Genomic DNA, 25,660 nt, shown 5'->3' with positions numbered 1-25,660 from the left:
GTTTAAAAACATAAGGTTGATTGCAAAAAGCAAAGTGCCAAGTGTGCAGTGATATTACAGACAAATGTGTATTAAAAGTACAAAAATGCACCCTGGCTGCGTGGCTTAGTTGGTTGGAGTGTCACTGCATGAACCAAAGCGTTGCTGGGTTCATTCCTGCTCAGGGCACATGGGTGGGTTGCAGGTCTGTCCTCCGTCAAGTCGGGTACAGAAGGTGGCTGGTCCCTGTTTCTCTGTCACATCGATGTTTCTGTCTGTCTGTCTGTGTGTCTCTGTCTCTCTCTCTCTCACACACCCCTTCTCCCTCCTTTCCTCCCTCCCTCCCTCCCTTCCCCACCCTTCCTCTCTCTTTAAAAATCAATGCCTCTTTAAAAATTAATGGAAGCCCCGGGTGGTGTGGGTCAGTGGATTGAGCGTGGGCTGTGAATCAAAGGGTTGCCAGTTTGATTCCCACTCAGGGCACATGCCTGGGTTGCAGGCCGGGTCCCCGGTGGGGGCCACATGAGAGGCAACCATACATTGATGTTTCTCTCCCTCTCCCTCCCTTCCCCTCTCTCTAAAAATAAATAAATAAAATATTTATAAAAATAAAAATAATTGGAAACATGTCCTCAAGTGAGGATTAAAGTACAAAAATGTGCGTGGGGATGACAAATAGCAAAATCAGGTTAGTGTTAACTTCTGTGGCAGGGAAATAGCATCAGGGAGGCTACTTAGCTAGAATGTTCTGTTAAACTATGTATTTGGGCAATGCACAGTTGTAAATCCCTCCACCAGTTAGTATATTTTGGTTCAAGCTTCATATCTTTTTTTTTTTTTCCCTTTAATCCTCACCCAAGGACATGTTCATTGATTTGGGGTGGGGGGAGACAACGATGTGAGAAACATTGATTGGTTGCCATGTGCCCCCCAACTGGGGATCAACCTGCATCCTAGGTATGTTCCTTGACTGGGAATCGAACCCACAACCTTTGTTGTACAGAATAATGCTCCAACCAACTGAGCCCACCTGGCCAGGGATCAAGCTCCATATCTTGTTGCAGATTGGTAACAGTTCTCAGACTGATGGCTAGTTCACAGACCACACTTTGAGGAATGCTGTACTATTGTGTATAGCTGAAATAATATTGCAGTTAATAAGCAAATAACACCAAACAGTATGTTTTTAACTGATATTTTCTGTCCTCTCTCTCTAATGATGTTCAAAACTGGTAATTTTGAATTAATTGCAACTAGGCATTATTGTGACAGAAAGTAAGTATTTGAATTGCACCTTGTAGTTAATTGACAAAAATTGTGTTCATGTATTTGAAGCATGATTTAGACAATAAAGCACTGAACTGTTATTGTCAGAAGCCTGGGATTTGAGTCATGGTTATACTGCTTTTTCATTTTTATGACCATGAATGTTATTTATCCTTTCTTTCCTCATCAATGTCAAATGGGAGTGTCTCCCTCACAAGGTTGTAAGCATTAAGTAAAGCACCCAAGAGAAAAATGCCCAGCACATAGTAGTCACACAAATGTTAGTTGAATTTTGATTGCTACGTTAAACATATAAGCCATAGAATCTGTGTGATAGTTTGGGTCCCAGGATAAATAAATGTCTGACTTCATGAGGCTGAAACTTTTTTGCAGGTAGGGACCAACCATATCTCATTCATCCTTGTGTCTACCCCCCATACTTGGGTCATAAATTTAGAGTGAGAATCTTGAGAGACAGAATTGCTCATCAGTGTACTAATGAAGCTGAGATGGAGTAGTAAGGTAATGAGCACTCGCTCACACAGGTAGGGGTTGATAGCACTGGGATTAGAACCCAAATTGTATGATTTTAAATCCAATTCTATTTCCAGAAATATGGCTTGAGTTTGTTCTAGCAGAGGACCTGAAAAGTAAGGATAGAAAGAGATATCTTGAGAAAGAAAATATTAATGTCCTATAATTATTACTGTTTTGAGAAAATGTGGATTCTCAACCACTATTTTGTTTAATTCTAATGTACTTTGTTTTTTATTTAATTTTAAGTAAATCATTGAATGTTCCATTTGGTATGTGAGCCTTAAGATTGTTAGGAGTAATAAACAAATAGAAAAATAAAGCTATTGCAGCTTTCTGTATCAAAGCTAATGGTTTCTACTTCTTTTTAAGGTATGTTTACTTGGAAAAGTTTATGACATTTCAGATGTCACTCCGAAGAGAAGATGTGTGGCTTCCACTGATGTCTTACCGAAATTCTTTGCTAGCTGGTGGTGATGATGACACTATGTCAGTCATTAGTGGAATCAGCAGTCGGGGGTCAACTGTGCGGAGTAAAAAATCAAAACCATCTACAGGAAAACGGAAAGTGGTTGAAGGCATGCAGCTCACACTCAGTAAGTATATAGCGTATTCTCTTTATATTTATCCCTTACGTTTACCAACTAAGGTTCACCTTTTTTTTAATTTGAGATTTGTATTATTAAAAATTATCTTCTACAGTGTGTTCATAGGATGTAAATTACTGTTTTAAGCATTTTTTTAATATATAAACTTAGTTCCTCGTTTTTCAGATGAGGGAACCAATACAGAGTTGTTAAGTAAGTTACCTAAGGTCTCGCAGATATTAAGTAGTAGAACCAGGCAGTCTGACTCTACGGTGCCTGCTCTTTAATCGCTGCGCTGTACTGTACTGTATGCGTAGGGAAATGGACTTGGTATTGCAGAGCTAATAAGTATCTAAGAGATTAGCTCCATCTAGTTTAAGTGGAGCAACAGATTCAGAGAAGTTGCGGCTTTTGGATTTCTGTAAAGAGGTCATTAATTATGAAGAACTTTATAAAAACACAAGTTGCTATCTAGAATCTTAGAGGTAGTAATGCATTATGACACATGAATCTCTTGAACTCCTAGCACTCCAGGGTTGATTTAAAATGAGCCTGGGCACTTTCTTCCTTTCCTTGGGAACCTTTAAACAAATTGGCATAGTTGTCAAAGTTTGTTCCAGATATTATTGCTGAGTAACAGACTATCCCAAAATTTAGGACATAGCAGGGACATGGTGCCTGGTGCTTCAGTTATGAAACCTCAAAGGCTGGTGACTGGAATTGTATGGGGGCATCATTGCTTACAGATATATATCTCATACTGGCCATCAGCTGGGACCTCGGCTGGATTGTCTCCCGGAACACGTACATGTGACCTCTTTATGTGGCTGTTGGGCTTCCTCACAGCATATGACTGGACTCCAAGAATAAATGTCTAAACAGGCAGGAAGGGGAAGCTGCCAGTTCAAGGCCAGAAACAAGCATAGCATAAATTACCACCATATTCTATTGATCACAGGGCCCAGATTCAAGAGAATGGGACATAATCCTTATCTCTTATTAATGTGAGGAGTGTCAAAGATTTTGGGGCTATTTTTTTTAATTACCAAATAAAATTTTAGCCATTATCCAGGTGTATAGTGTTTAAAACTTGATCATCCCATGGATTAATGGTTTTAATCTTTTGTCCAATAATATATAGGCAGAATAATGAATAATTTGTCCATGAATAATTTGTACAACCTTAGATTGTACTTGATTGGTTATATAGTCCCAATATCCCAGTTGAGGGGAAATTTTTTTTATGGTGTTCTTGACCACTTAATTTTCCTTATTTTAATAGAAAAGTTATTAAATTAAAAAATGATGTTTCCTGCATATCATTACAACTCTTTAAAAGTTTTTCTCATTTGAACAAGTAGTTAATAGTTATAAACTTGTGCTGGACCATCAGATCTCCTTTTCCTTAGACTTTATGGAGCATGTATGAATTGGTATTTATATAACAAAGATAGATTATCAAACCAGATAGTTTAAATTTTTATAGAAAGAGTTGGTGCTCTGTTTGGGCTTTTGGAGAGAGCCATAGAAATTGAGGCAGTAGTAAGTTTGAAGAAGGGAGGATAAAAACTGATAGTTTGGCCAGATCAGTGCAACCTTTGGAAGACAAAATTGGAGCCTAAATGCAGTAAAGTTTAAAGGTTGATGTAATTATTGCATAAGTAATTATGCATAAATAATATGCATAAATTGCATATTTCATAAATTATGAAATTTATGTCTAATCCATCTATTATTAAGGTATTAGCCACTAGCACATTTTTCTTTGCACTTTTCCCCTAAAAAGTTACCTGTATATATGCACATATGTAATCTTCTAATAAAATAGTTTTCCTCCAAACTCAGGTTCAATCAGGTGGCAGCAGTACCTTTTGCTGCTTACCCCAAGAGTACCAAACTCCTAGTTTGAACCATATGAAATTGCCATTTTTGTAGGTCAATAACTGCTAACTAGCAGCAAATAGTATGGGTTAGTAGTTTCATGCCTCAGTGCTTTTGCTTATGTTCTTTCCCCTGCCTAGTTCACCCAGTATCTACTCTAGTTAGAAGTCACTTCCTGGTAATTGGCTCTGATCCCTCTCATTGCTCCCATTCCATCTATGTTTCCCTCTCTTCTGGCACATACCATACTGTGTTGTAATTGCCTGTGTTTTCTTCCCAACTGGGCTGTAAAGGCAGGGTAGGGGCTACGCCTTACATAACTTTATATCCCCCCCCCCTTCCAAGCACTTAGCATGTGAAAAAGCACGTGTTTACTGACTAAACTTCATTGCTGTTGATTTTCTTTTTCAGCTGAAGAAAGCAGTAGTAGTGACAGTATGTGGTTAAGCAGAGAGCAAACACTGCACACCCCAGTTATGATGCAGACACCACAACTCACCTCAACAATTATGAGAGAGCCCAAAAGATTACGACCTGAGGATAGCTTCATGGGTGTTTATCCAATGCAGACTGAACACCATCAAACTCCTCTTGATTATAAGTAAGTACATTTGATCATTTTCTGCACTATGACTTTATTAATTACATAGAAAAAAGTTAAGTTAAAAGAAGAATAAAATTCTCCTTGAAGCACGCAGGTAACATGGATGTTAGCTCAAAGACAGCAAGAGGAAGCAAGGCAACAACAGGAGAGAGCAGCAATGGGCTATGTAAAACTACGAACTAATCTTCAGCATGCCATGTAAGTGAGAGTGCCTTGTTGTCTGAGTCTAGGAAGTTCACTAATTCATTTTAACATATTTTAATGTGTGCCTTACCTAAAACTTTCAGCAAACTCTCTAGAGTAAGCTGAAATAATCAAGGAACTAAAAATCGGTCTTTCCAACAGAAAAAAAAAAGAACTTTTAAAATATTAACTAGTTAGCTAAAGGACCAATCTTAGGTCAATCTGTTGGAAAAATTTAAATCTCGATCCTTGTTTATTTTGGTACACAGAATTACAGCTGAAATCCATTTTGTTACATCTTAATTGATTGCCCACCTTAGTTCAGGCCTTCATCTCTCACCTGAACTAGTACATTAGCTTTTTAACTTGTTTTCCCTCAAATGTCCCATTTATCCTCTCACCAAACTCCTCCCCTCACTCCTTCCACCACCACTCCATCATTCACACTGCCATCCAGAATTACTATTCCAGAATAAAAATCCGATTATGCAATTTTACTTAAAACCGTTCCATGGCTCCCCATTGCCTACAGGATAAAGTTCAAACTCCTTAGCTCATGGCATGCAAGATCTTTCAAAATATGGCCCCTGCCTACATGTTAGTATCATATCCCATTCCCTGGCAACTGGTAAAATCATCGTAAAAGAACAAGCTCAGGTATCACCTTTATGAGAAGCTGCGGTCATCTGTGCTCCCGTAACACTATGTATATTTATCTTTCTTATAGCACTACGTTGTATTGTAGTTATTTGTTTATAAATTTTCCCTTTCTCTAGACTGTGAGCTCCTCAAGGGCAGGGACCACTTTCATTGCCTGTCAGTGCTTGGCATATAAAAAGTGCTAGGTAAATGTTCATTGAATGAATAAATGTCCATTGCTAAAAAAATGGTAGTTTAACTTTTAAATACTTTGTTTTTGTTGGCGTCTACATGAGAGCTTTATAAATATTTATTAGCTTTGGCTCTAAAAGAAGTGTCAGTCTTTGGATGATTGGCACAAAGGGAAAGATATGATGATTCTGATTATTTACGGTTTGTGGTTTGAAAGCTTTGTATTTGTAACATAATGTGGTACGTATTTTAATACTGGGAGATAGTAATTGTTACCTTTTTAAATTTTAGTTTGTTTTGTTGGTTTTTAAGTGACGAAAACCTCACCTATTTTTTCTTAAGAAATTACCATTTACCACATGAATAGTGTCCTATTTAAATTCACTTTAGGTATCTGGCAATCTTAAGAATGTCTACAAAAGTGTACTCTCATATGTATAGATTCTGATCTCAACTTGTCTAATATGGTCAGCATCTATACTATCCTGGTTCCGTTTCCTATTCCCGTTTCTATAGCCACATTCCACTTAATATATGCACTTATTTAATGCTGGATTCAACAGCTGATTTCATAGCTTCCAACCAGTCACCAGTCCAAACATTCTAGAATCTGTCTGCAATCATTTGGTTCATATTTCTCCCCTGAAAACTTTCCACCAGTCACTAAGTTCTTCCACAACATCTCATTACTCAGTACCATTTATCATTATTCTTTTTTTATAATTTGTTTTCATTCCCCTTAGAGGTGACTACAAGAGGTTATCCCAGTTAAATAACTATTACTGGAAGAATCTTTGGTGGTTGTACCAAAAGTGATCAATCACCTAGTGTTTTAAAATATTTTTACAGTGATTTTTCTATAATGATATCTGCCCTATAATTGAAAGTACTTCCAAATTCTCTTTGTTTTTTAATACTTTATATTATATAATCTTCCTTACACCCCAAATGAAATACAGAATGGGCCTCTGGATTTCTATAACATGGTCCAAAAAGCACATATTTTCCCTTTACAGTTGCCTCCACTAAGACTCAACACAGTATTGTGTAAATTGTAAGCAAGCATTCAGTAAATAATTAATGGGAGGCAGTAAGATCTTTCAATAGTGAGAAAAGAAGGAAATGTTGGCCAAACTGGGGAAAAATAAGTCACCCTCAATTTCAAAATTACATTGATGACTTTATGCTGATCTGGGTTAATTTGTGAACTTGAAATTAGAGTTTATTCCTTATAATGTGTGATAACATACAGAAGTTTTGGGTTTAATTTTTACTTTCCTATATAAGTCTTAGTTTTGAGTTTTCGAGGACACAATCTAAGTTTCAGCATAAATGTTGCTCATTTCCTTTTGAAGCAGAATTAACCTCTTTCAGTATATCTTTATAACACTTGATTCATATTTCTCTTGCAATATTTGTCACATTTTGTCATAATTAATTATTTCTTTTTCCCATGGTAGATTGTGAGCTCCTTGAGAGCAGGAATTATGCCTTAATTCATTTTTTTTCCATCCATAGAACAAAGTAGAAGCCTGGCGCATAGTAGGCATTGTGTGAATGAGTGAGTGAGTGCCTGGTATACATTAGGTACTGAGTGAATGAGTGAGTGATGGGTAAAATTAACATTATGTATTAATGAAAATATATGTATTCTTAAAATGTTATTTCTCTGGTCTCTGTTTTATATTTGTTTATTAATTTGTGCCCTGCTTACTGTCAAAAAGGATTTGAGGTATCTTGTCTGTTCCCATGTGGGATATTCTCATTGAACTTTTATATGGGATATCAAAAGTATCGAGCTAAATGTACTGAAATAATGTAGAATAAACATAACTCCTTAACATTTTTAGACAAGTGAACATTGGGGTTTCGACATCATTGATGACATAATCAATGCCTAATCATTTTCCCTGACCTTTAATTCCATCATTTTCCATTACACCTGAATATAGAGAGCTACATAGTTGCTGCCAATATATGAATAATCACAACATTGGTTCAGATCTTAACCTTGTTTTATATTTCTCTAGTCGGCGTGGTACAAGCCTAATGGAAGATGATGAAGAGCCAATTGTTGAAGATGTTATGATGTCCTCAGAAGGGAGGATTGAAGATCTTAACGAGGGAATGGATTTCGACACCATGGATATAGACTTGGTAAGCAACTTAGTGATTTCTGTAAAAGTTTCCAAAGTTCAGATCCTTTGGAAATTAAGTGGGGCATTTATTAGAGGAGAGAAATACTTGCCATGAGAAGTATGTTTGCAAAATTATTAAATAAGATAGTTGCTAAGTGTTTAGGTATATATATGACAAGGGGTTGGGGACAGGGTGAGGGTATTAGATCCTAGTTTACAGTGATTAACTTCCAGGTTAATTTAGGAACATATAAATGTAAAGAATACATTTTGCTTAATATTATACCAAGTGTATCACATTACCTTATAATTTTCCACTTATTTACCATTATTAAAACAATACATTATTACCTTAATACTACCCTGTTATTGAGACAGATTTTCATATCAGTATTTCATTTTGCCACATGTCTCATTCAACTTGGTGAGGGGGATTGAAAAGATTAAGGACACTGAAGCTTAGACGGTTAGCCTGTCCAAGGAGACAGAACTAGTAAGCAGTAAAGCTGAGACTTAGAAGCCGGGTCTTCTGATTCTACTTTTCAGTATGCCATGGTGTATTCTATTCAAAGGGAAGAAATAAGTAAGTGGTCTGTCTTCAGAGTAGTGTAATCTGGTGCCTTTAAAAAATGACTTGAGAAAGGAATTTTTAAAGTAAAGTGAAAAATGAGTTTTCCAGTTTTCATCTTTTAATTTTCCACGAATGACTTGTTTTGTTTCTTATTTAAACTTTCTGTAGTTGGAATGAATATACAGTATTTAAAAGTATTGTGATGGACACTTGGCAACTACATAGGCGATGTGAACATTTAATGCTAATAAATTTCAATATTTTCAGTCACTATCTGACTTATAGATGAGACCATTGTCAACTTACTTCCTTTTTTTCCCCTTTAGCCGCCATCAAAGAACAGACGAGAGAGAACAGAACTGAAGCCTGATTTCTTTGATCCAGCTTCAATTATGGATGAATCAGTAGGTTTAATTTAAATGTACCCCAGGATTGCGAAATCAAAAGTATGGCAGCCTCTAAGTTTGAGGTTGAAGAGCTGATACAGCACATCAAGAATGGATAAAAACAGTTGGAGAAGAGAAAAAGCAGGCAGGAGAGATTTCGGGGGAAGGGGAGAAGGGTGATGTAGTGTTGGTGACAGATTTAAAGTGTGTTTGAATCCCTGGCACATGGGACTTAAGGAATTTGGACTTTTCGCTTAGGCTTGAGTTACCCATTGAAGGATCTTGACTGAAGGAGCGGCATGATCAGAACTGCGCTTCAGAGAGATTTCCTTGGCCTTTATGGATGGATAGGATGAATGAGAGGAATAATAATGATAATCATACAAAGGCATTGTGAAAAATAGAACTGAACAAAGACTTTGATAATAAAGAGAAGGGGATTGAGATAATTGGTTACTAAGTATTGTCAATTCTATTTCTTAAGTACCTCTTATATCAGTCCCCACTGCCGTATTTTCCCAAACAATGCCTTGGTTCATTCAAGTCCTCCTTAGTTTTCACTGGGACCATTTCAGTAGCCTTTAAATTAATCTTGCCTGCCATATCTCCCCTTTATCTCTCATTTGGGGTCATCTTTCTAAAATGCAAGTCAGATTCTCTCACAGTTTTAAGTCTTTCATTGATTCCCCCACCCCCCTATTGATGTGAAGAAAAATGTTCTGGCTCCTTTGCCAGCTTATTAGCCTTGGCCTTTTCCTTACATGTATCCTGTGCTCCAGCCATAGCAAATCTTGTGGTTCTTCTCAGATACATTTTGCTCTTTCATGACTTAGTGACTTACTGTATAAGTTTTTCTCTGTCGGAATCGCCCCCCTTTTTTCTCCTCCTAGTGAATTACTTCTTTAATAGCCATTTCTGACATTACCTGAGGAGTTTTTGCTGACTTCTCCAGGTAGATACTTTATTCTCAGCTTCCATAACATGTTGTATACACTTTCATTTTAATAATTACCAGGTTGGTATAGTGAAATAGGATATAACGCTCAATAGACTGAACTCCAGGCAGTGATGATTTTATTGATTTTGAATGCTGCCTACCATAGTAGGTGTTTAGTTTTATTTGTCAAAGTAATAAATCAGTTAAGTGCCCTTTCATCTCACTATATATGTTCCTTCCTAACGTCTACTACCTCAAGTGACTTCATCCTATGAGACCTGCTTTCTATATACCAATTTTTACCATTCTCTCCTTGCCCTCCCTCACCTCATAATCTGCCTTCAGATAGCTCTTGGAAGAATTTTGAGTAACTCATACTAACATATTAGTAAGACCAGTTAGTCGTTTGAGCCAAAAGACAGTTTTATAGAGCAGTAGGTATAGAAATACTCAGACAAGCCACTTTGAGATCCTTTTTAAATTAGTGTTTGTTGATCTCTAATGTGCTTTTGGGTCATCTGGAGGTCTTAATTAAAATGCAGATTCTGTTTCAATAGGCCTGGGGTGTGGCCTGAGATTCTGCATCTCTAGCAAGTGTTATTGATGCTTTAGGTCTGCAGACCATAATGAGTAGCACAGGTGACCTCGGCTTACCCATAAGTCTATAGTTCAAATGCATATTAAAGTATATGGTTCCCTGATAATCTAGGAGTATATATCTTCCCAATTTGTTAAATAAAACATGAAGGTAGTGATTGTAATGAGGAGAATCTTTTCAAGCAAATGTGATGAAAATCCATTAATTCAGCGATTTATTGAGCTACAAGTTGGTGCTAAAGTGGACAAGATAATAATCTCCCTGCCCTCTCAAGGAGTTCATAATATAGTCCACCTTGACTGTAGCTTTTGCACCTGACACTATGCTAGGCATGATGTAGTTTGATCTCTCAGTAATCTTGTAAGAAAGGTGGTGGGATCCCAGTTTTACACCCAAGCAAACTTGAACTGAACAAGGGATTCAGTGACTTGCTCACACTTACAGAACTTCAGTGTCAGAGTATTAATTTCATCTGAGTTCCTTTTGATTTAAGAATCCTGTGCTTTCTCTACTGTTGTAGTTCGCAGAACTAAAATCAGACCTCATTTGGAAGAAACACCAAGAAAAGTAATTTAGAAATTGAAATCCTTAACTATAATCAAAATTGATATGAGCAATTAGAGATCTTCTTGTTTTTTCATTTGTTTATCTAAAGTCAGGAAAACTTTAGGCATTTGTTTCCTTGGTCACATAATAGATTTGCAGAAAGATGTTATTTAGTGTACTAAAATAATGAAATAGCAATGTAAATTATAATGTACATATTTTTGTCATTTAACATTTAGAAAAAATTGCAATTTGAGTGAGGCCAAAGATAGGGATCTAATAATTATTTATAGAATACTTTTGGCATTCTTGTTTTTATTGCATATAAGTAAGGAGAGAGTAGTTCAGGTGCTTGTACTGAAATGAGGAAAATGAGCACATGCGTGTGTGTCTGTAGTTCGATGCTGCCACCACATGATGGCAGCAGTCACATAACTGAATGCTCAATCTTTAAAAGGTTATGTATCTTTAGAAGTCTTTGACCATACATATATATGTAAGTTAATACTAGTTTATTTTTAGGTATACATTAAACTTTACCTCATACTGTCTCAATAACAGCTTAAGAAAATGGAATAATGGAAATTTTTTAATGCAAAAATCTGTTTGCGCTAATACAGTAGCCTACATCTGTTTTTACTTAAGCCTGTGATAAGTGAGTCATTAAAACAATAGTAAAATTGGAACTTAAATCTTTTTATACCCAGTTCTAAGATTCTGTAAGTGGAACAACTTAGAGCAGCCTAGTATAGATACTTCGAGTTAGTACTAAATAGGCCCTAAATATATCTTTTGTAATGTGATATCCATGTAATTCAGAAATGCTAATATAAAAACTGCAAGCAGGTCAGATTGGGGTTGCATATACATAAGATTCTAGATTTATGATTTAGTTAGCTTTATATCTGGAAAGAACATTGGTTTATCACACTGTACCACCGGGTGCTTTCTGCTACTAGTGGGCCAGTATTGCCACAGCACACCGAAGCTTGCTATTTGTACTTTTTACATTTATGCCTAAGTGTTGTTAGTGTTGAGACCAGAAACAGGAGTCGTTTTGGTCAGCACAAAAAGAGAATGTGTCACTAATGCCATTTTTCTCCTGTGTTGGTATTCTCTTATTACAAATATCTGTAGTGTAAAATTGGTAAAACAATCGCTCCGTATGCTGGAGCTCATTTAATGTTCTAATAGAAGAATCTACTGAAAACTCAGTCCGTACCAAAAAAGATTCTGCTCAGGTGGTGGTTAGTAAGGCACGCTGTTTGGAAAGAACTTGAGTTCATCTTCATGCCACACTCTACACTAAGAATTGCTAACTAAGATTTTATCCTTTCATTCATCATCAGACCTTCCCTTACCCAGAGTCACAAGTGCTATAGCTAGAAGGGACCTGTAAACATCTAGGCCTGTTTGGTGGAAACATTCTAACCACCCAAACTCTGACTCTGACCAAAAAAGGAGAACCATGAACCTTGTTGGAGGGTAGGGAAGGACAAGGGGTGAGTAGTAGTGGTGGTGGTTTTGACGGATGACAGGTAAGAAGTGGGGTGAATTAATCCTCTTTGTTCTCAACACCGGGGATTCCAAACAATTTACTTAACTATTCACTACAGGGAGGCTGCAATCAGATGGATACTAGTTTCCTGGTCGGAAAACACACAGTTTCTTCAGATCAAAACAATTCATGAGTCTGTGACTTTTGCTAAAATGAGATTTAATTTACAAGGAAGAGCCCTCTGTAATCCCAATCTTAACTCATTACCTCTGGCTTTTCATATCAGTTCTTACTAGTTTATTATAGTATTTAAAAATATTATCTAATTATCATAAGAAATGCTGGATGGTAATTGAATAGCCTAACTTTTAGTGTGTACAGCTCAAAGGTACATCTTGTTCTTATTTAATAAACGAGGGGAGTAACTCCATTCATCATCGGCTTTTCTTTTTTTTTTTTCTTTTTTTCCGTTTTTTGTTTTTTGATTTTAGTTAGTGACAAGTAATTATTAGGTTTTACCTAAATTCTTTCCCCGACTGTAATGGAAAGAAAAGAAAGCATCAATCAATATAAGTATGTTTGCCCCGATTTCACCTTACTTACTTGGTTTCTTAACATTTTGTAATTCTGTCCTTTCACTCAGCCCATATTGTCTAAAGAAAACTTCCTGTTTTATACATACTGGTACTATTCTTGGATGTTTTTATTCTGCATGTTCAAATGCGTTTTTAAAGAATTATACCCACTTCACAGTGCAAATGACGAGTTTGCAAGACATCCTTAAGCTCTTTGCAGCACACCTGTGCCAGAAGTCTGTATCAAGAAGCACATTCATTTGTTCATTCAACAAGTGTTAAGTGCCAATGTTCAGGGCATTATCTAGGCATTGGGGTGTGTTTAAACATATAACTGATACATGGTTCCTGCTCCTAGTTATATTCGTCAGGTAAGTAACATCTTAATTAGGCCTGTTATTCCATTGTATGTCAATGGTCATTTTAATTTTAGAACTGTAGAACTGCATATCAAAAGAGAGGGGGTTTTCAAAGTAGTTTTATTAACATGTTATTAACATTAATCAAGTGTGGTAGTAATTTACAGATATATTTTACAAAGAAATGAATGACAATTTTAACGAGATTTTTTTTCCTCTCTCTCATTAGGTTCTTGGGGTGTCAATGTTTTAATACCAGTACACAATTAAATCTCTGGTGAAGTCATTTTCTAAGTGGAAGACGAAATTTTAAAATAAAGTGTGGTAGATACAGTGAAATCCTGTACAGATTTTTCTCTAAGGAGAATATGACATGCTTATGCTCACCAAGATCAAGTGCATTGAGGGGCAGTTTTGTTTGCCTGAAAAAAGTAAAGGACAAGTAAACAGTTTGATGATAAGCTACAGTTTTTCTTAGAAAGTAAATATTTTATTTATGCGCTGTTAGTTGGCTTTTGAATCAATTATTTCATGCTTTTTTTAAAAGAAAATATAACAATCTGAAGAGGCATTTGGTACAGACACGAATTCTCTCACATTTATTTACTGGGTGAACTAAGTAATGATGACCTCTGCTGGGTTTCTGTTTACGTCCAAAGTTAAGGATGGATTTATTCCCCTACCCTGAAAGTATAGGATAGAATTGTTTTTAGCATTCTAAATTTAAATGCTTAAAACATCAATCAAAGCTTTCTTTTAAATATTGTAATTGTGGAAAAAAGTAAACTTATAAGCAGAACTTTTACAATTTTTTCATCTAAAATGTATTTTAAGATATTTTTAAAATTCAAGAGCTTCTCTATACTTTTCAGAAATATCCAGATGCAGTGAACTGCCAGAAGGTAACCAGTCTCAAACATGCTTATCCCATTATCAACCCTGAAAGTTTGCTTGTCCTTTAAGATAAAAATGTAATGTTGTGATATTCCTTCCAGTAGTGCCACTGTATTTTGTCTCCAAATAAAGAAGCTTATTGTAGTATGTTTGCAGAAAAATTCTAAACAAAAATTATACAGCTTATTAGAGTGTGGGAATAGGGTTCTAAATTTTAAATAAAATTATATATATATATAAATTGGTGCTGATTTTATAATTGCGCAGTTTGTTTAGTTTTTTCTTACTTTTAAATTCCAACTTAAAATTATGAGGTTTCAGAAATATATTGAAAGTTTAACAATGTTTAAAAATAGAAAAGCATGAGTGTTCATGCTTTAAAATGATTTTTAAATTTGTATTTTATATTGTTTTATCTATCTGTCTTTGCAAGCAGTCTTCAGGTTAAAGATACTTCTAACAGGTTACAGTACATTTCCTCTGTATGTAAATTAGGTGGGATAATAGAATTCATAACCCATAATATTCTTTGAAAGCTAAGCTTTAAACTTCATTTTATGTCCTTTCACAAATAAATTAGTTTAAAACAGAAAGTGGCCACTTGCCATTTTGACATCAACTCATTTTGCGAGGCTTAGGCAGCTAGACATCGTTTAAAACAAAATATTAACTTATATTACATGTGTATCTTTTGTCAGTCGTCTCTCAGTTCTTGAGGTATATTATTTTAATCATTCCATGCCTTAATATGCTTGCAATACAAGGATATCTTCAAATGGGTGAATACCAAAAGGCTTCCAGTTCTTAGAGTCAGAAATCAACAAGCATTGGGCTGTGGTAGCCAAAAACCATAGATTAGCTAAAAGATCATGACGAAATACAATTATTTTATTAAGTCATGGTTAATAAATGAAACCAAACTTGTTTAACAGATTTTCCACCAACAAACACTGTTACGTGCAAAAGTATTGCCTATGTTGTTTTTCACACCACTGCATTTACTAGAACTGCTGAGAGGACTGTATATATGATTTTAAACCTAAGTTGATTTTTTTCTCACTCTTGAAAGGAGTACTTTTTTGTGAAAGCAGTTCTTACAGCTTTGTTTTCAACCAGCTAAAAATGTTTTATATATTACTCTAACCTGTTGTCCTCCACATTCTATTGTCCTAATTGTACTGTTTTCTGATTTGTATTTATGTCTTGAGACAGTAACTTTTTGAATAAAAGTAAACCTACAGTGTGTTGTATGTTTTATCTTTTATAATTGAAAGAGGAGGGTGGCTATAAATGGTTTAGAAAGTATATCTATTATCACACCTTTTGACATGTTTGGGTAGGAGTAATTTGTAGAAAACATTGACATTTTATGTATTTTTAAAAATGAGACTAAATTCCTAATTGGCTTACAGCTTTAAAGTAGAAACCCATGACCATTATTACTTCAATTTTTATCTGGTATGGGTTAAACACTGTTTGTTCATCTGGGATACATTTGAGTGCCTGCGATGTGCTGGGCATGTGTTAGAGATCTAATGGTAAACAAAGATGGACAAGGTTCCCCCCACCCCTCCCAACCCCCATCAATAGATCTAGTGTGGCAAACAAATAAGGAAAACTAATAATGATGAGGAAACAATAATAAACTTATCAGGGTGTGCTTAGGGTGCTATCAGGGTGTGCTTAGGTAGAGAATGAGTGTGTGTCTAAGTAAAACCTCTCTTAGTTCAGGGGCTTGTGCTTGGAGGTGAGTGAAAGCCAACATTTGAAAAAAGAATTCAGTAATTGAACTCTTACTGAAAACTCTTAGTCTTTAATGTGTTAGCAAGATTTGCATCGTACTGTGATTTGCATTGTAAACTGATTCAAAGCAGTGTAATGCTAGCAAACTGGTCATGTTAGGCTAGTTTGTAGAACATAGCGTAAGACCAGTCCTCTGTCACTGGGGTTCAGAATTGAATATTCTAAGTGATAGCGAATAGCTGGGCACTGTTTTAAGTGGTTTACATGCAATAACTTACTTAGCATCATGAAAATGTGATACCTGTTGTTATCCCCCAATCTACCTCCTCTTTTTTTTTTTTTTTTTAAATCAGGAGGCAGTGAGAAAAATGAGGCACAGAGAAGTTAAAAGACCTCAGACAAGGTTTTATGGTTAGTAAGTGATGGCTGTGTTTTCCTGAGAGTGTTGGCGGTGTCACATAGTATAGATACTTGCATAAAGATAAAATGGCACATTCTTTGTGCCATGGCGAGGGTACGGAGCATCTTTCATTGAGAGGTATGAATCAACATCGTCCTCAATGTGCTACCCAGCTGGCTTCTCTAAAGAGAGTACAAATTAAATCTGAGCCCTGAGTCCATTGATAATTAATAGAGTTAATGGTTGCTAGAGTTGAGAGGCGGGGGAAGGAAGAGTAGGATAACCCAAAAGAGATGCCTTCAACATGCTGCCATGAAGGAAATTGATAAGGATTTACATGGATGAGTTCCAGGTCAAACAGATTATTCTGGTAGCTGTAATTACTCATCAGAATAAAATGAGGCAATAAAGCCTAAGTAAGACCTCTGGTTATGAGGAAACTGGGTGATGAAGTTCACTAAATATCACTTCACGTCAACAAATCTTTTGACTACTGTGTGCCTGGCCTTGTGCTAGCAGCTGAGCAGAGCCCAATGAAACAGACTTTGTTTTTAAATTGATTACAGTTCCACTGGACGTTGGGATACAGATGTAAAACTAAAAGGGAGTAAGCTCAATGTTTTTACTGAGTGTTAAGGGAGTCAAGAGGTATTTTCCTTTCTCGTTTTCTTTTGGCATAAAATTCATATACAATGAACTACACAAACTGTAAGCATACATTTTTTGAGTTAACAGATGCTTAGAGTGGCTTAAGCCAAACCCCAAAGGTATTGAACATTACCATTGACCCAAGAAATTCCTTTATGCGCCTTACCAATCAAAGCTCCGCTTCCATCCCTTCTATGGAGGCATCAACTGTTTCTTGCCACCATAGATCAAATTTGGATCTTCTAGAACTTGATGCAAATCACACAGTAGGTATTTTTGTGCAAGGTTTCTTTCACTTGGCACGTTTCTGAGATTTATTCATGTTGTATATCAACAGCTTATTCAGTAGTTGATGGACATCTAGGTTTCCACTTGGAGGCTTTTATGAATAAAGCTGCTACTTAAGTTTAATGTTAAAAGCTGAGCGGTGGGCTGGGTGAAGGTGGGGGACACGGTGAACAAGGCCGAGAATTCCAGGCAAATGGGGCAGCATAAAAGTCAGAAGCGCAAACTAATAGCCGCTTAGGAATGCGTGGGGCAAGACCAGAAGGTAGTTGGCCATCACATCGCCTTTAAAAATGACGGGCATTCACAACTGGTACTTTTGGTGACTTAAGTGTTACATACATTGTTCTCAGAATTGGCAAATACCCTAAGAAGTAGGATGCCTTTAAATGAGTTGTGATTGATTGGTTTGTTTAATATGGATGTTTTAGTCAAATTAGGCCTTAGTCTACCGATGAGAGAAAGGATGCTTTTCCTGCAGTTTTATCATTTGTGTAGTTGTATTAAAAATGAGCTGTAAATTCTTAAAAAGTAGGTTCCTCAATTGAAGTCATTTTGAGGCTTGCTTGTGTGAACTTAAAATGAAAAGTCAGCTACAAGTTTACTTTTTTTTTTCTTAACCCTCTGCCATCTTAAATTGAGGATAGGAGTGAGGAGTTTAGTGACTGGCACGTTAGCTTTTAAATAATTTTACAGTACTTACAGCAAAATTATAGTTAATTTTGAAGAAATAATAGACAATACTTGTTGGGTGTTTACTGTGTGCCAAACATTACTCAGAGTGCTTCGGTGGTTAATTCCTGCGGCAAATGTATAATTGACATTATCCACATTTTACAGATAAGGAAACTGATGCACAGGTTAAATGCACTCGCCTCAGGGCACATAACTGAAGTGACGGCGTCTAGATTTGAGGCTGGGCCATCTAACTCCACGGCCCATGCTCTTAACCACCTCTCTTCATCTTTGTGCTACTAAATGTACCACGTGGTTGCCTCTGTGTTCATGTACACTGCATTTTCTTTCTTTACAATGGATAAGCAGTCATTGTATGTAAGACTCTGGATACCCCTTTCTCCCCTCCCCAGCATTATTAGTTTCCCCATCAATTGGTTTTTTCGTAACATACAAACATCTCCCATTTTCAAAACTAAACATGTTTCCCTAGCCACCCACTGCCTTGTTTCTCCCTCTTTGCTGCCTGGACTTCCTTTTCTCTCAGTCCCTCTTGAACACACTTTAATTGGGCTTTCATCCTTACCACTTCACTGGAATTCTCCAAAATCCAATGATTTTCAATTTGCCAAATTGTCTTAGCAGTATTCCCTAACCTATCTACAGAGTCTTCATTTCTCTTTCAGGTGTCTTCCTCTGTACCCCAGGATAACCTCTCAATAGCAGGTTGAGAGTTGTACCCTTCTGGTGGAGTTCTGGGGATGCCTTTATTTGGCAGCCATCTCTCAGGGAACTGACAGAAAGCTGTGCCTATTTGGCTTTCCCAAAGCTCTTGTGATAGTAATTGAACTTGGAACTACCATAGTAAGTCCCCGGTCTCCATAGCTGTCAGAGTCTAGGTTATGCCACATGGAAACTTCCCTGTATTTCCCTGTCTCCTTGTTAGTGGAGCAACCAATTTCATCATCTTCCTCTCTGCAAATGGCTGTGCTGGTGGGTTGAGAGAAGATTGGATGGGGTGTTACGATTAAGCTTGGAACAGAGCCTGGCACTCAATTTCACACCTGCCAAAACCTTTTTGGATCAGATTCATATTTGCCGATTCAAAGTATTTTAATTTTTTTAGATTTATTTATTTTTTTAGAGAGGGGAAGGGAAGGGAGAGAGAAGGGGAGAGAAACATCAATGTGTGACTGCCTCTCAAGCGCCTCCTACTGGGGACCTGGCCAGCCACCCAGGCATGTGCCCTGACTAGGAATTGAACTGGCAACCCTTTGGTTCACAGGCCGGCATTCAACCCACTCAGACATACCAGCCAGGGCACAATTCTAAATCTCAGGATGAATGTCCTTTGTACCAAGTTTCAAGTGTAGGCACATTTGACTAGCCCTTCATAGCATTTAAAGGTTTATCGGGCATATTCGTAGGGTTTTAGCACTTTCAAAAGCCTTTCCTTTTATTTGTCTACTTTGAGAGCCCCAATGGCCTCTATTCGGAAGGCTAAGCCATTGTAAGAAGAGAGAGAATAGCATTTTAGTAAGTTAATACATAAATGTATTTCTCCCTTTGGTAGCAATTCAGGACTTCTCTTCCAAATTGGTAGGTGCATTTTCTCTATTCGGTTGCAATGGCAGGAAATTCTACCATCTTTAACACATGTCTTCTAAGGTGGTTTGGTTCATCATACTAGCCCACAGGAGGTGAGCAGAGATTACGGTACAGTGAGTCAGGTCTGAGGGTGGCACCCATCACTTCCGGTCACATTCCATTGAAGAGAATTTAGTTATTTGGCCACACCCAACTTGGGGGTGCGCTCAGGAGAGCTGGGGAATGTATTCTAGCCTTTGCCCAGGGATAATGAAAGAGTGAATTTTGGCAGACCACTCACAGTATCTGCCTCAGTCTCCTTTGGCTTTCCATGTATGTACATACTTCTTGCCATTCCTACGATATACTCCTTTCCCAAGGGAAACAACCCAAAAGCTCTATTCAGGTATTATATGTGGCTCAAAGTCTAGTTTCTCTGGGTTCTACTCCGTCTTCTCCATCAGGTCCAGATAATGGATATCCTCTAACCCCCAATATAGAATGGTGGAACATAGAATCTCCACAGTGACTCAGAAAAGGGAAGGATGAAAAATGTATCAGCAACTGGTCCATAGGAAACCTGCTAGACAGAGATGGTGAAGACTTCCTGCCCTGGCAGTGGAGGAAGTCCTTTGGTCAAATTCTGGTTCTACTCTGTGGATGGGATTTCCTTACCCTTTGTCTTTGTATCCTCCCTCTGAAAATTTTACCTTCCACAGCCACCTCTGAATCGGACAATGGCAATAGTCTGTCAGCATCCTACTTTAAGGTATCTGGTCTGTATTAGCTGCTGTAGGAGACACTGCTGTTACAAGATCCCACAGTGACTTACCTACAGTGGCTCACAGAAGAGGGTTTTTTTTTTTTTTTTCCTTCTTTTTTTGCTCTTCTCCAGTCTAGGGTAGCTAGCTGTTCTAGCTTAGGCTGTGAGTCCTCAATTATCTGGGCCGGAAGTGGAAAGTTCTCTCATTTCTTACAGCTTTATTTTTTTCAGCAGGCATCTCATTCACTGGAGCTCAATATTTACCAGTTTCTTCTTTTGATGTAAATTTTATATATTAAATGTTTTATTTTGAAATAATATCATATATTATTTCTTTGCACAAACTCTTAGAACATTTACAGAAATGAAATACTGTCTATTCTTTACCCAGATTCCTTGTGTTAACATTTCATCATATTTATCATTCTCTCTCAACGTTTGCAGTTTTTTTCTGAAAAGTGTATGTTGCAGAAATGATGCCCCTTTAGCCCTAAGTAATGTGTATTTCCTAAAATGCAAGGAGATTCACTTACATAACCACAGTACAATGAACAAAGTCAGGAAATTAACACTGACGCACCCTATCGTTTACTCTACAGACTGTAACTCACATTTTTCCTACTGCCCAACTGATGTTGAACTGCACATCAAGAGAAAACATGTCTGGTCCAGGAACTAATTTGTGACGACACATTGCATTTAGTTGTCATGTGTCTTTAGTCTCTTTTAATCCAGAAACATCCCTAGTATTTGTCTTTTATGACACGGACATTTATGAAGAGTACAGGCCAGTCACTTTATTAGATGAGCCCAAACTGGATGGCCCGTCAGTATGTCCTCATGATTAGATAGGTAGATTCAGGCTATGCTCTTTGACACTTGATCTTAGCCAAAAGGCCGAGAAGCGATCAGGCTATGCTCTTTTAGCAAGAATACTGCAGAAGCAATGTATGCTCGGTGCATTGTATCAGGAGGCACACGATGTGGATTTGTCTGGTTACTGGTAATTTTAACATTGATTATTTGGTTGAGGTGATGCTGGGTTTCTCCACTGTGAAGTTTCTATTTTAATCCAAAATTGGTATTTCATGGGAGATACTTTGAGTCTACTTAAATACCCTGTAACTCACCAACTTTCTTGCCTAAATTATTACTTTTATATCAGTATGGACTCAGAAGCATTTGTTTTAAACCGTGCCTAAAATTCATTAATATCTATTTATTTTCTTGATCAAATTGGCCCAGATTTGGCCAGTGGGAGTCCTTTCCCACTAGCTCCTGTGTTTTTTGACATGTTTTCATTTTTTGATCATTTCATTACTTTTTAGTACCACAAGATATTCCAGGCTTATTTTTTTTACATTCCCTGCCCATCCTTACAATCAGTCATATCTCCAAGAAGTCCCAGTTCCTTTTATCGGAGAATGGTATTTAGAAACCAGGACGTGGGATCTACATGTGTTCACTGGTACTATATCCATATGCACAGTCTGTGCACCCCTTCCCTCTGCCACTACTGTCGCAATGTGGTTCTGTCATTCATTTGACATACACTTAGGTTCACTTATCTGTTTATATTGCATTTTGAAGTTCTCAATTCTTAATTGATTTTATCTATTTTTGAATATATGAAACATAATTACCATGATTCTAAAAGCCAAAACTATACTCAAATATATACTCAGAGAAGTCCCACTGTTAACAACTCTTTCTATTCCATTCGTATCCACCATGTTTTCCATCCTGTTCGCGCTCGCTCCCTGTTTCTGGCTTATGTTTCCTGTATTTCATTTTGCAAAAATAAGCAGATACATGGTTGTTTTCTTATTTTCCCTTTTTATTACCCTTGCATGCTTTTTTACTTAATATTTCCTACAAATCACTCATATCATTGAAAGAGTCTCATTCTTTCTTGCAGCACATAATACTCTATTGTGTGGGTATGTTATAGTTACCGCTCTCCTATGTGTGGGCATTCAGGTGGTTTTCATTGTTTTGCTTTCACAAAAAATGCCACAATGAACCACCATGTGTATGTATGTTTTTGTATCATTGAAGGTATATCTACAGAGTAAATTCCTAGAAGTGGAAACGTTAAATGCCTTTTGATTTTTGGTAAATATCGCCAGGTTCCCCACTCCCTAAGGGCTATACAAATTTGCATTCCCACCAGCATGTGCCCATCTGCAGCCTCACCAACAGACTGTTGTCTTTTTAATTTTTGCCAATCTGATAGCTGAGAAATAGATTCAGTATAATTTCAATTTGCATTTCTGTTTAAGTGAGGTTGAACATTTTTATTAGGAGTCATTGTTATGCCTTTTTTGGGGTGAATTGTCTATGTCTTTTGCTAACTTTTTTTGTCTTTGGTGTTTTCAATTTCAAAAAATTCTTTAGATGTTAGAGATATTTACCCTTTATCTTTGATACGTGTTGCAAATACTTTCTCCACATTTGTCATTCGTCTTTAACTTAAATGTTTTTAAAAACTTCTATGCGGTCAGATGAGTCAATCTGGACTGCATCTGAATTTTGAGTCATAGTTAGAAAACCTTTTCCTGCGCCCAGGATATACAGGAATTCGCCAATTTTTTCCTAGGACTTACATAGCTTAATATATTTATTCAGATCTCTGATCCATTTGAAGTTAATGGTGTGAGGTATGAATCTAATTTTATCTTTTTCCAAATGGCTATCCTGCACTGTTTATTAAAAGTTCATCTTTGCCCCAGTGATTTGAGATGTCACTTTTATCATACACTAAATTTCTCTATGTACTCGGCTTATATTTCTGAACTTCTTGTTCTGTTTTACTGGCCTATCTGTGTATTCATGGGGGCAGTACCACCGTTTTATTTATAAAGGCTTTATAGTATGTTTTAATATCCCATATGTGATTTCCTTTTCAGTGTTTTCCTAGCTATGGTTGCATGTTTATTTTTCCATACAGGCAGTACCAACTTGTTGAACTCCATTAAAAAAAAACTTTTTAGTATTTTCTTGGGATTGTGTTAAATTTAAAAATTGAGAATTTCTATCTTTATGATGTTCTATTCAAGAATACATGATGTTTCCATTTGTTCAAGTCTACTTTGTGTCTTTTAGGAGTGTTTTAAAAGTTTTCTTCACATGGGTTTTGCACATTTCTCGTTAAGTTTATTTCTAAGTATTTAATCTTTGTTATTGCAATTTTAAAAAATTTATTTATTTATTTTAAGAGAGAGGGGAAAGGAGGGAGAAAGGGAGAGAAACATCCATGTGCGAGAGATACATTGATCAGTTGCCTCTCACACACCCCCAACTGGGGATCCAGCCTGCAGCCCAGGCATGTGCCCTGACTGTGAATGGAACTGGCAACCTTTTGGCTCGCAGGACGGCACTCAATTCACTGAGCCACACCACCCAGGGCTATTATTGCAGTTTGAATGGGTTCTTTCTCTATCACTATCTTCTGTAACTGATTATTACTTGTATACATGAAGACTGTTGATTTCTGTATCTTAATTTTATATTTTGCTGCCTTACTAAGTAAAATGTGTTGGAACAACTGGATGGCCATATGAAAAAAATGTTAACCCCAACCTCTATCTTACACCATGCACAAAATCATTCTATGATGGATTATAGAACTAAAGCTTCTAGAAGAAAACGGGAATATCCTCGCAATGTGGAAGTAGGCAGAGGTTTCCTAAGACATAGATAAGTAATATCTATTGAAGAAAATCAGTAAAATACACCATCAAAACTTAAAACTTCTGGTAATGAAATGACACCAATGAGAAAAAATGCAGGCAAGCCATAGACTGGGAGAAAATATTCATGAAATATCATCTGTAAAAGGACTGGTACCCAGGATATATGAAGAAGGTCCTGACAGATCAATGATGTAAATATCCAATAAAAAAAGGGCAAAAGATTGGAATGCACACAATGGAAGGTAGATGAATGGAAAGTAAATCGTATTTTAAATAGGTGAAATTCGTGGTGTGTGAATTATATCTCAATTTTTTAAAAGTAATTATGTGGGGGCCAAAATAATTCCATCCAGACAGTTTTCTTGCATTTAGGGATTCCAGGGGTAAATTGTACACTAGAGAAATGAGTGGACTTCCTACATTTGATTCCTCTCAGCTGAGTTTTTGATGAGTTGAGCAACTGGGTTTGAAGGCATGCTATCTGACACTCCTCAGAGCACAGCTATTCTGTGTTTGCCAGAGTATAGAGCCATGTGTTTTAAAAGTCAACCCGAGTGAAAAATGAGCCAAACAAGAATCCGTCCTAGAATAGAAAGCCACTGCCCTTCATAATGGAGGCAGGCCAAGGGAATACTCACTGTCAGGGCCAATATAACTAGAGAAGTACGTTGTGATTTGCTTTAGCATATGGATGAACCAGACCCAAAATTCTAAGCTAGAGAGCAACACTACTGTAATTCTAGGCTGGAAAAAATTTAGAGGTGTAACCAAATCTCAGTCTTGAAAAAGAACAGGAAAGATGAGCTTTGAACAATGTAAGCTGTGGATCAGCCAGCCACCAAAGAGAAACTAGTGACAAGTAATGCCCAGGTGACTGAAGATTTGACTTGCTGGATGGCATTGTTAGTGCTGCGCTTGAGAAATGTTAGGGAACATCTACCAAAAACGGTGGCTTTGATTTTTCTAAGGTTAGTTTGAAGCCCTTTATTATCGTCATTCCTAGTTTGTGACAATACCTTGTACATGTGGGAATCGATAAAGCACCTACATTCTTCAAAATCATACTACGTTATAAAGGTACACCTGAAATTGAGAAGGAGATAGAACACATGCCTGGTGAATGCATCAGAAAGTTTACGGCAGGTTAAATGAAATACTTCCAGTGAATCCGATATTCTTATTTAATTGGTGTTTAGAAGTGCACTGAATACATTTAGGCAAAATGCTAAATGGTCAAGTGTTAGAATCAGTATTTCCTGAAGCCAAGGCTAAGTTAACACTACCACAGAAAAAAACTTATGTAGACAAACGCAAAATTTTGTTTAAAACTTTTGTGAAAAATGAGGTTTTCACATTTAAATTTTAACATTACACTGCAGAAACACAGTTCTCGGCACTGTCAGTTTTGTGCACAGCTTGAAGAAAATGCTTTCGGAATATTTTTAAAATAGACAATTTTTAAAATTGTTTTATTGTTCATTTACAGTTGTCCCCATT

General features: G+C 36.8%; 1 protein-coding gene across 4 annotated transcripts in view; it reads left to right on the top strand.

The window, feature by feature from the left end:
• Window positions 1–15,607, top strand: part of STAG2 (STAG2 cohesin complex component) — a 125,910-nt gene extending 110,303 nt beyond the window's left edge. For 3 of the 4 annotated variants that reach the window (XM_045201051.3, XM_053916883.2, XM_053916884.2), the window contains exons 29-34: window positions 2,152–2,375; window positions 4,659–4,848; window positions 4,939–5,049; window positions 7,896–8,022; window positions 8,901–8,978; window positions 13,703–15,607. In XM_045201051.3, the coding sequence (XP_045056986.2) occupies window positions 2,152–2,375; window positions 4,659–4,848; window positions 4,939–5,049; window positions 7,896–8,022; window positions 8,901–8,978; window positions 13,703–13,726 (754 nt within the window). In that variant the 3' untranslated portion in view covers window positions 13,727–15,607. The remainder of the gene's footprint in view (window positions 1–2,151; window positions 2,376–4,658; window positions 4,849–4,938; window positions 5,050–7,895; window positions 8,023–8,900; window positions 8,979–13,702) is intronic. The other variant, XM_024567024.4, reaches the window with a different exon arrangement.
• Window positions 15,608–25,660: the final 10,053 nt, after the last annotated feature.

The sequence above is a fragment of the Desmodus rotundus genome, chromosome X (assembly GCF_022682495.2).
Source record: "Desmodus rotundus isolate HL8 chromosome X, HLdesRot8A.1, whole genome shotgun sequence".
In the NCBI taxonomy this organism is placed as follows: Eukaryota; Metazoa; Chordata; class Mammalia; order Chiroptera; family Phyllostomidae; genus Desmodus; species Desmodus rotundus.
The sequence above is the reverse complement of the archived record's forward strand: the minus strand, read 5'-3'. Positions and strand labels throughout refer to the sequence as shown.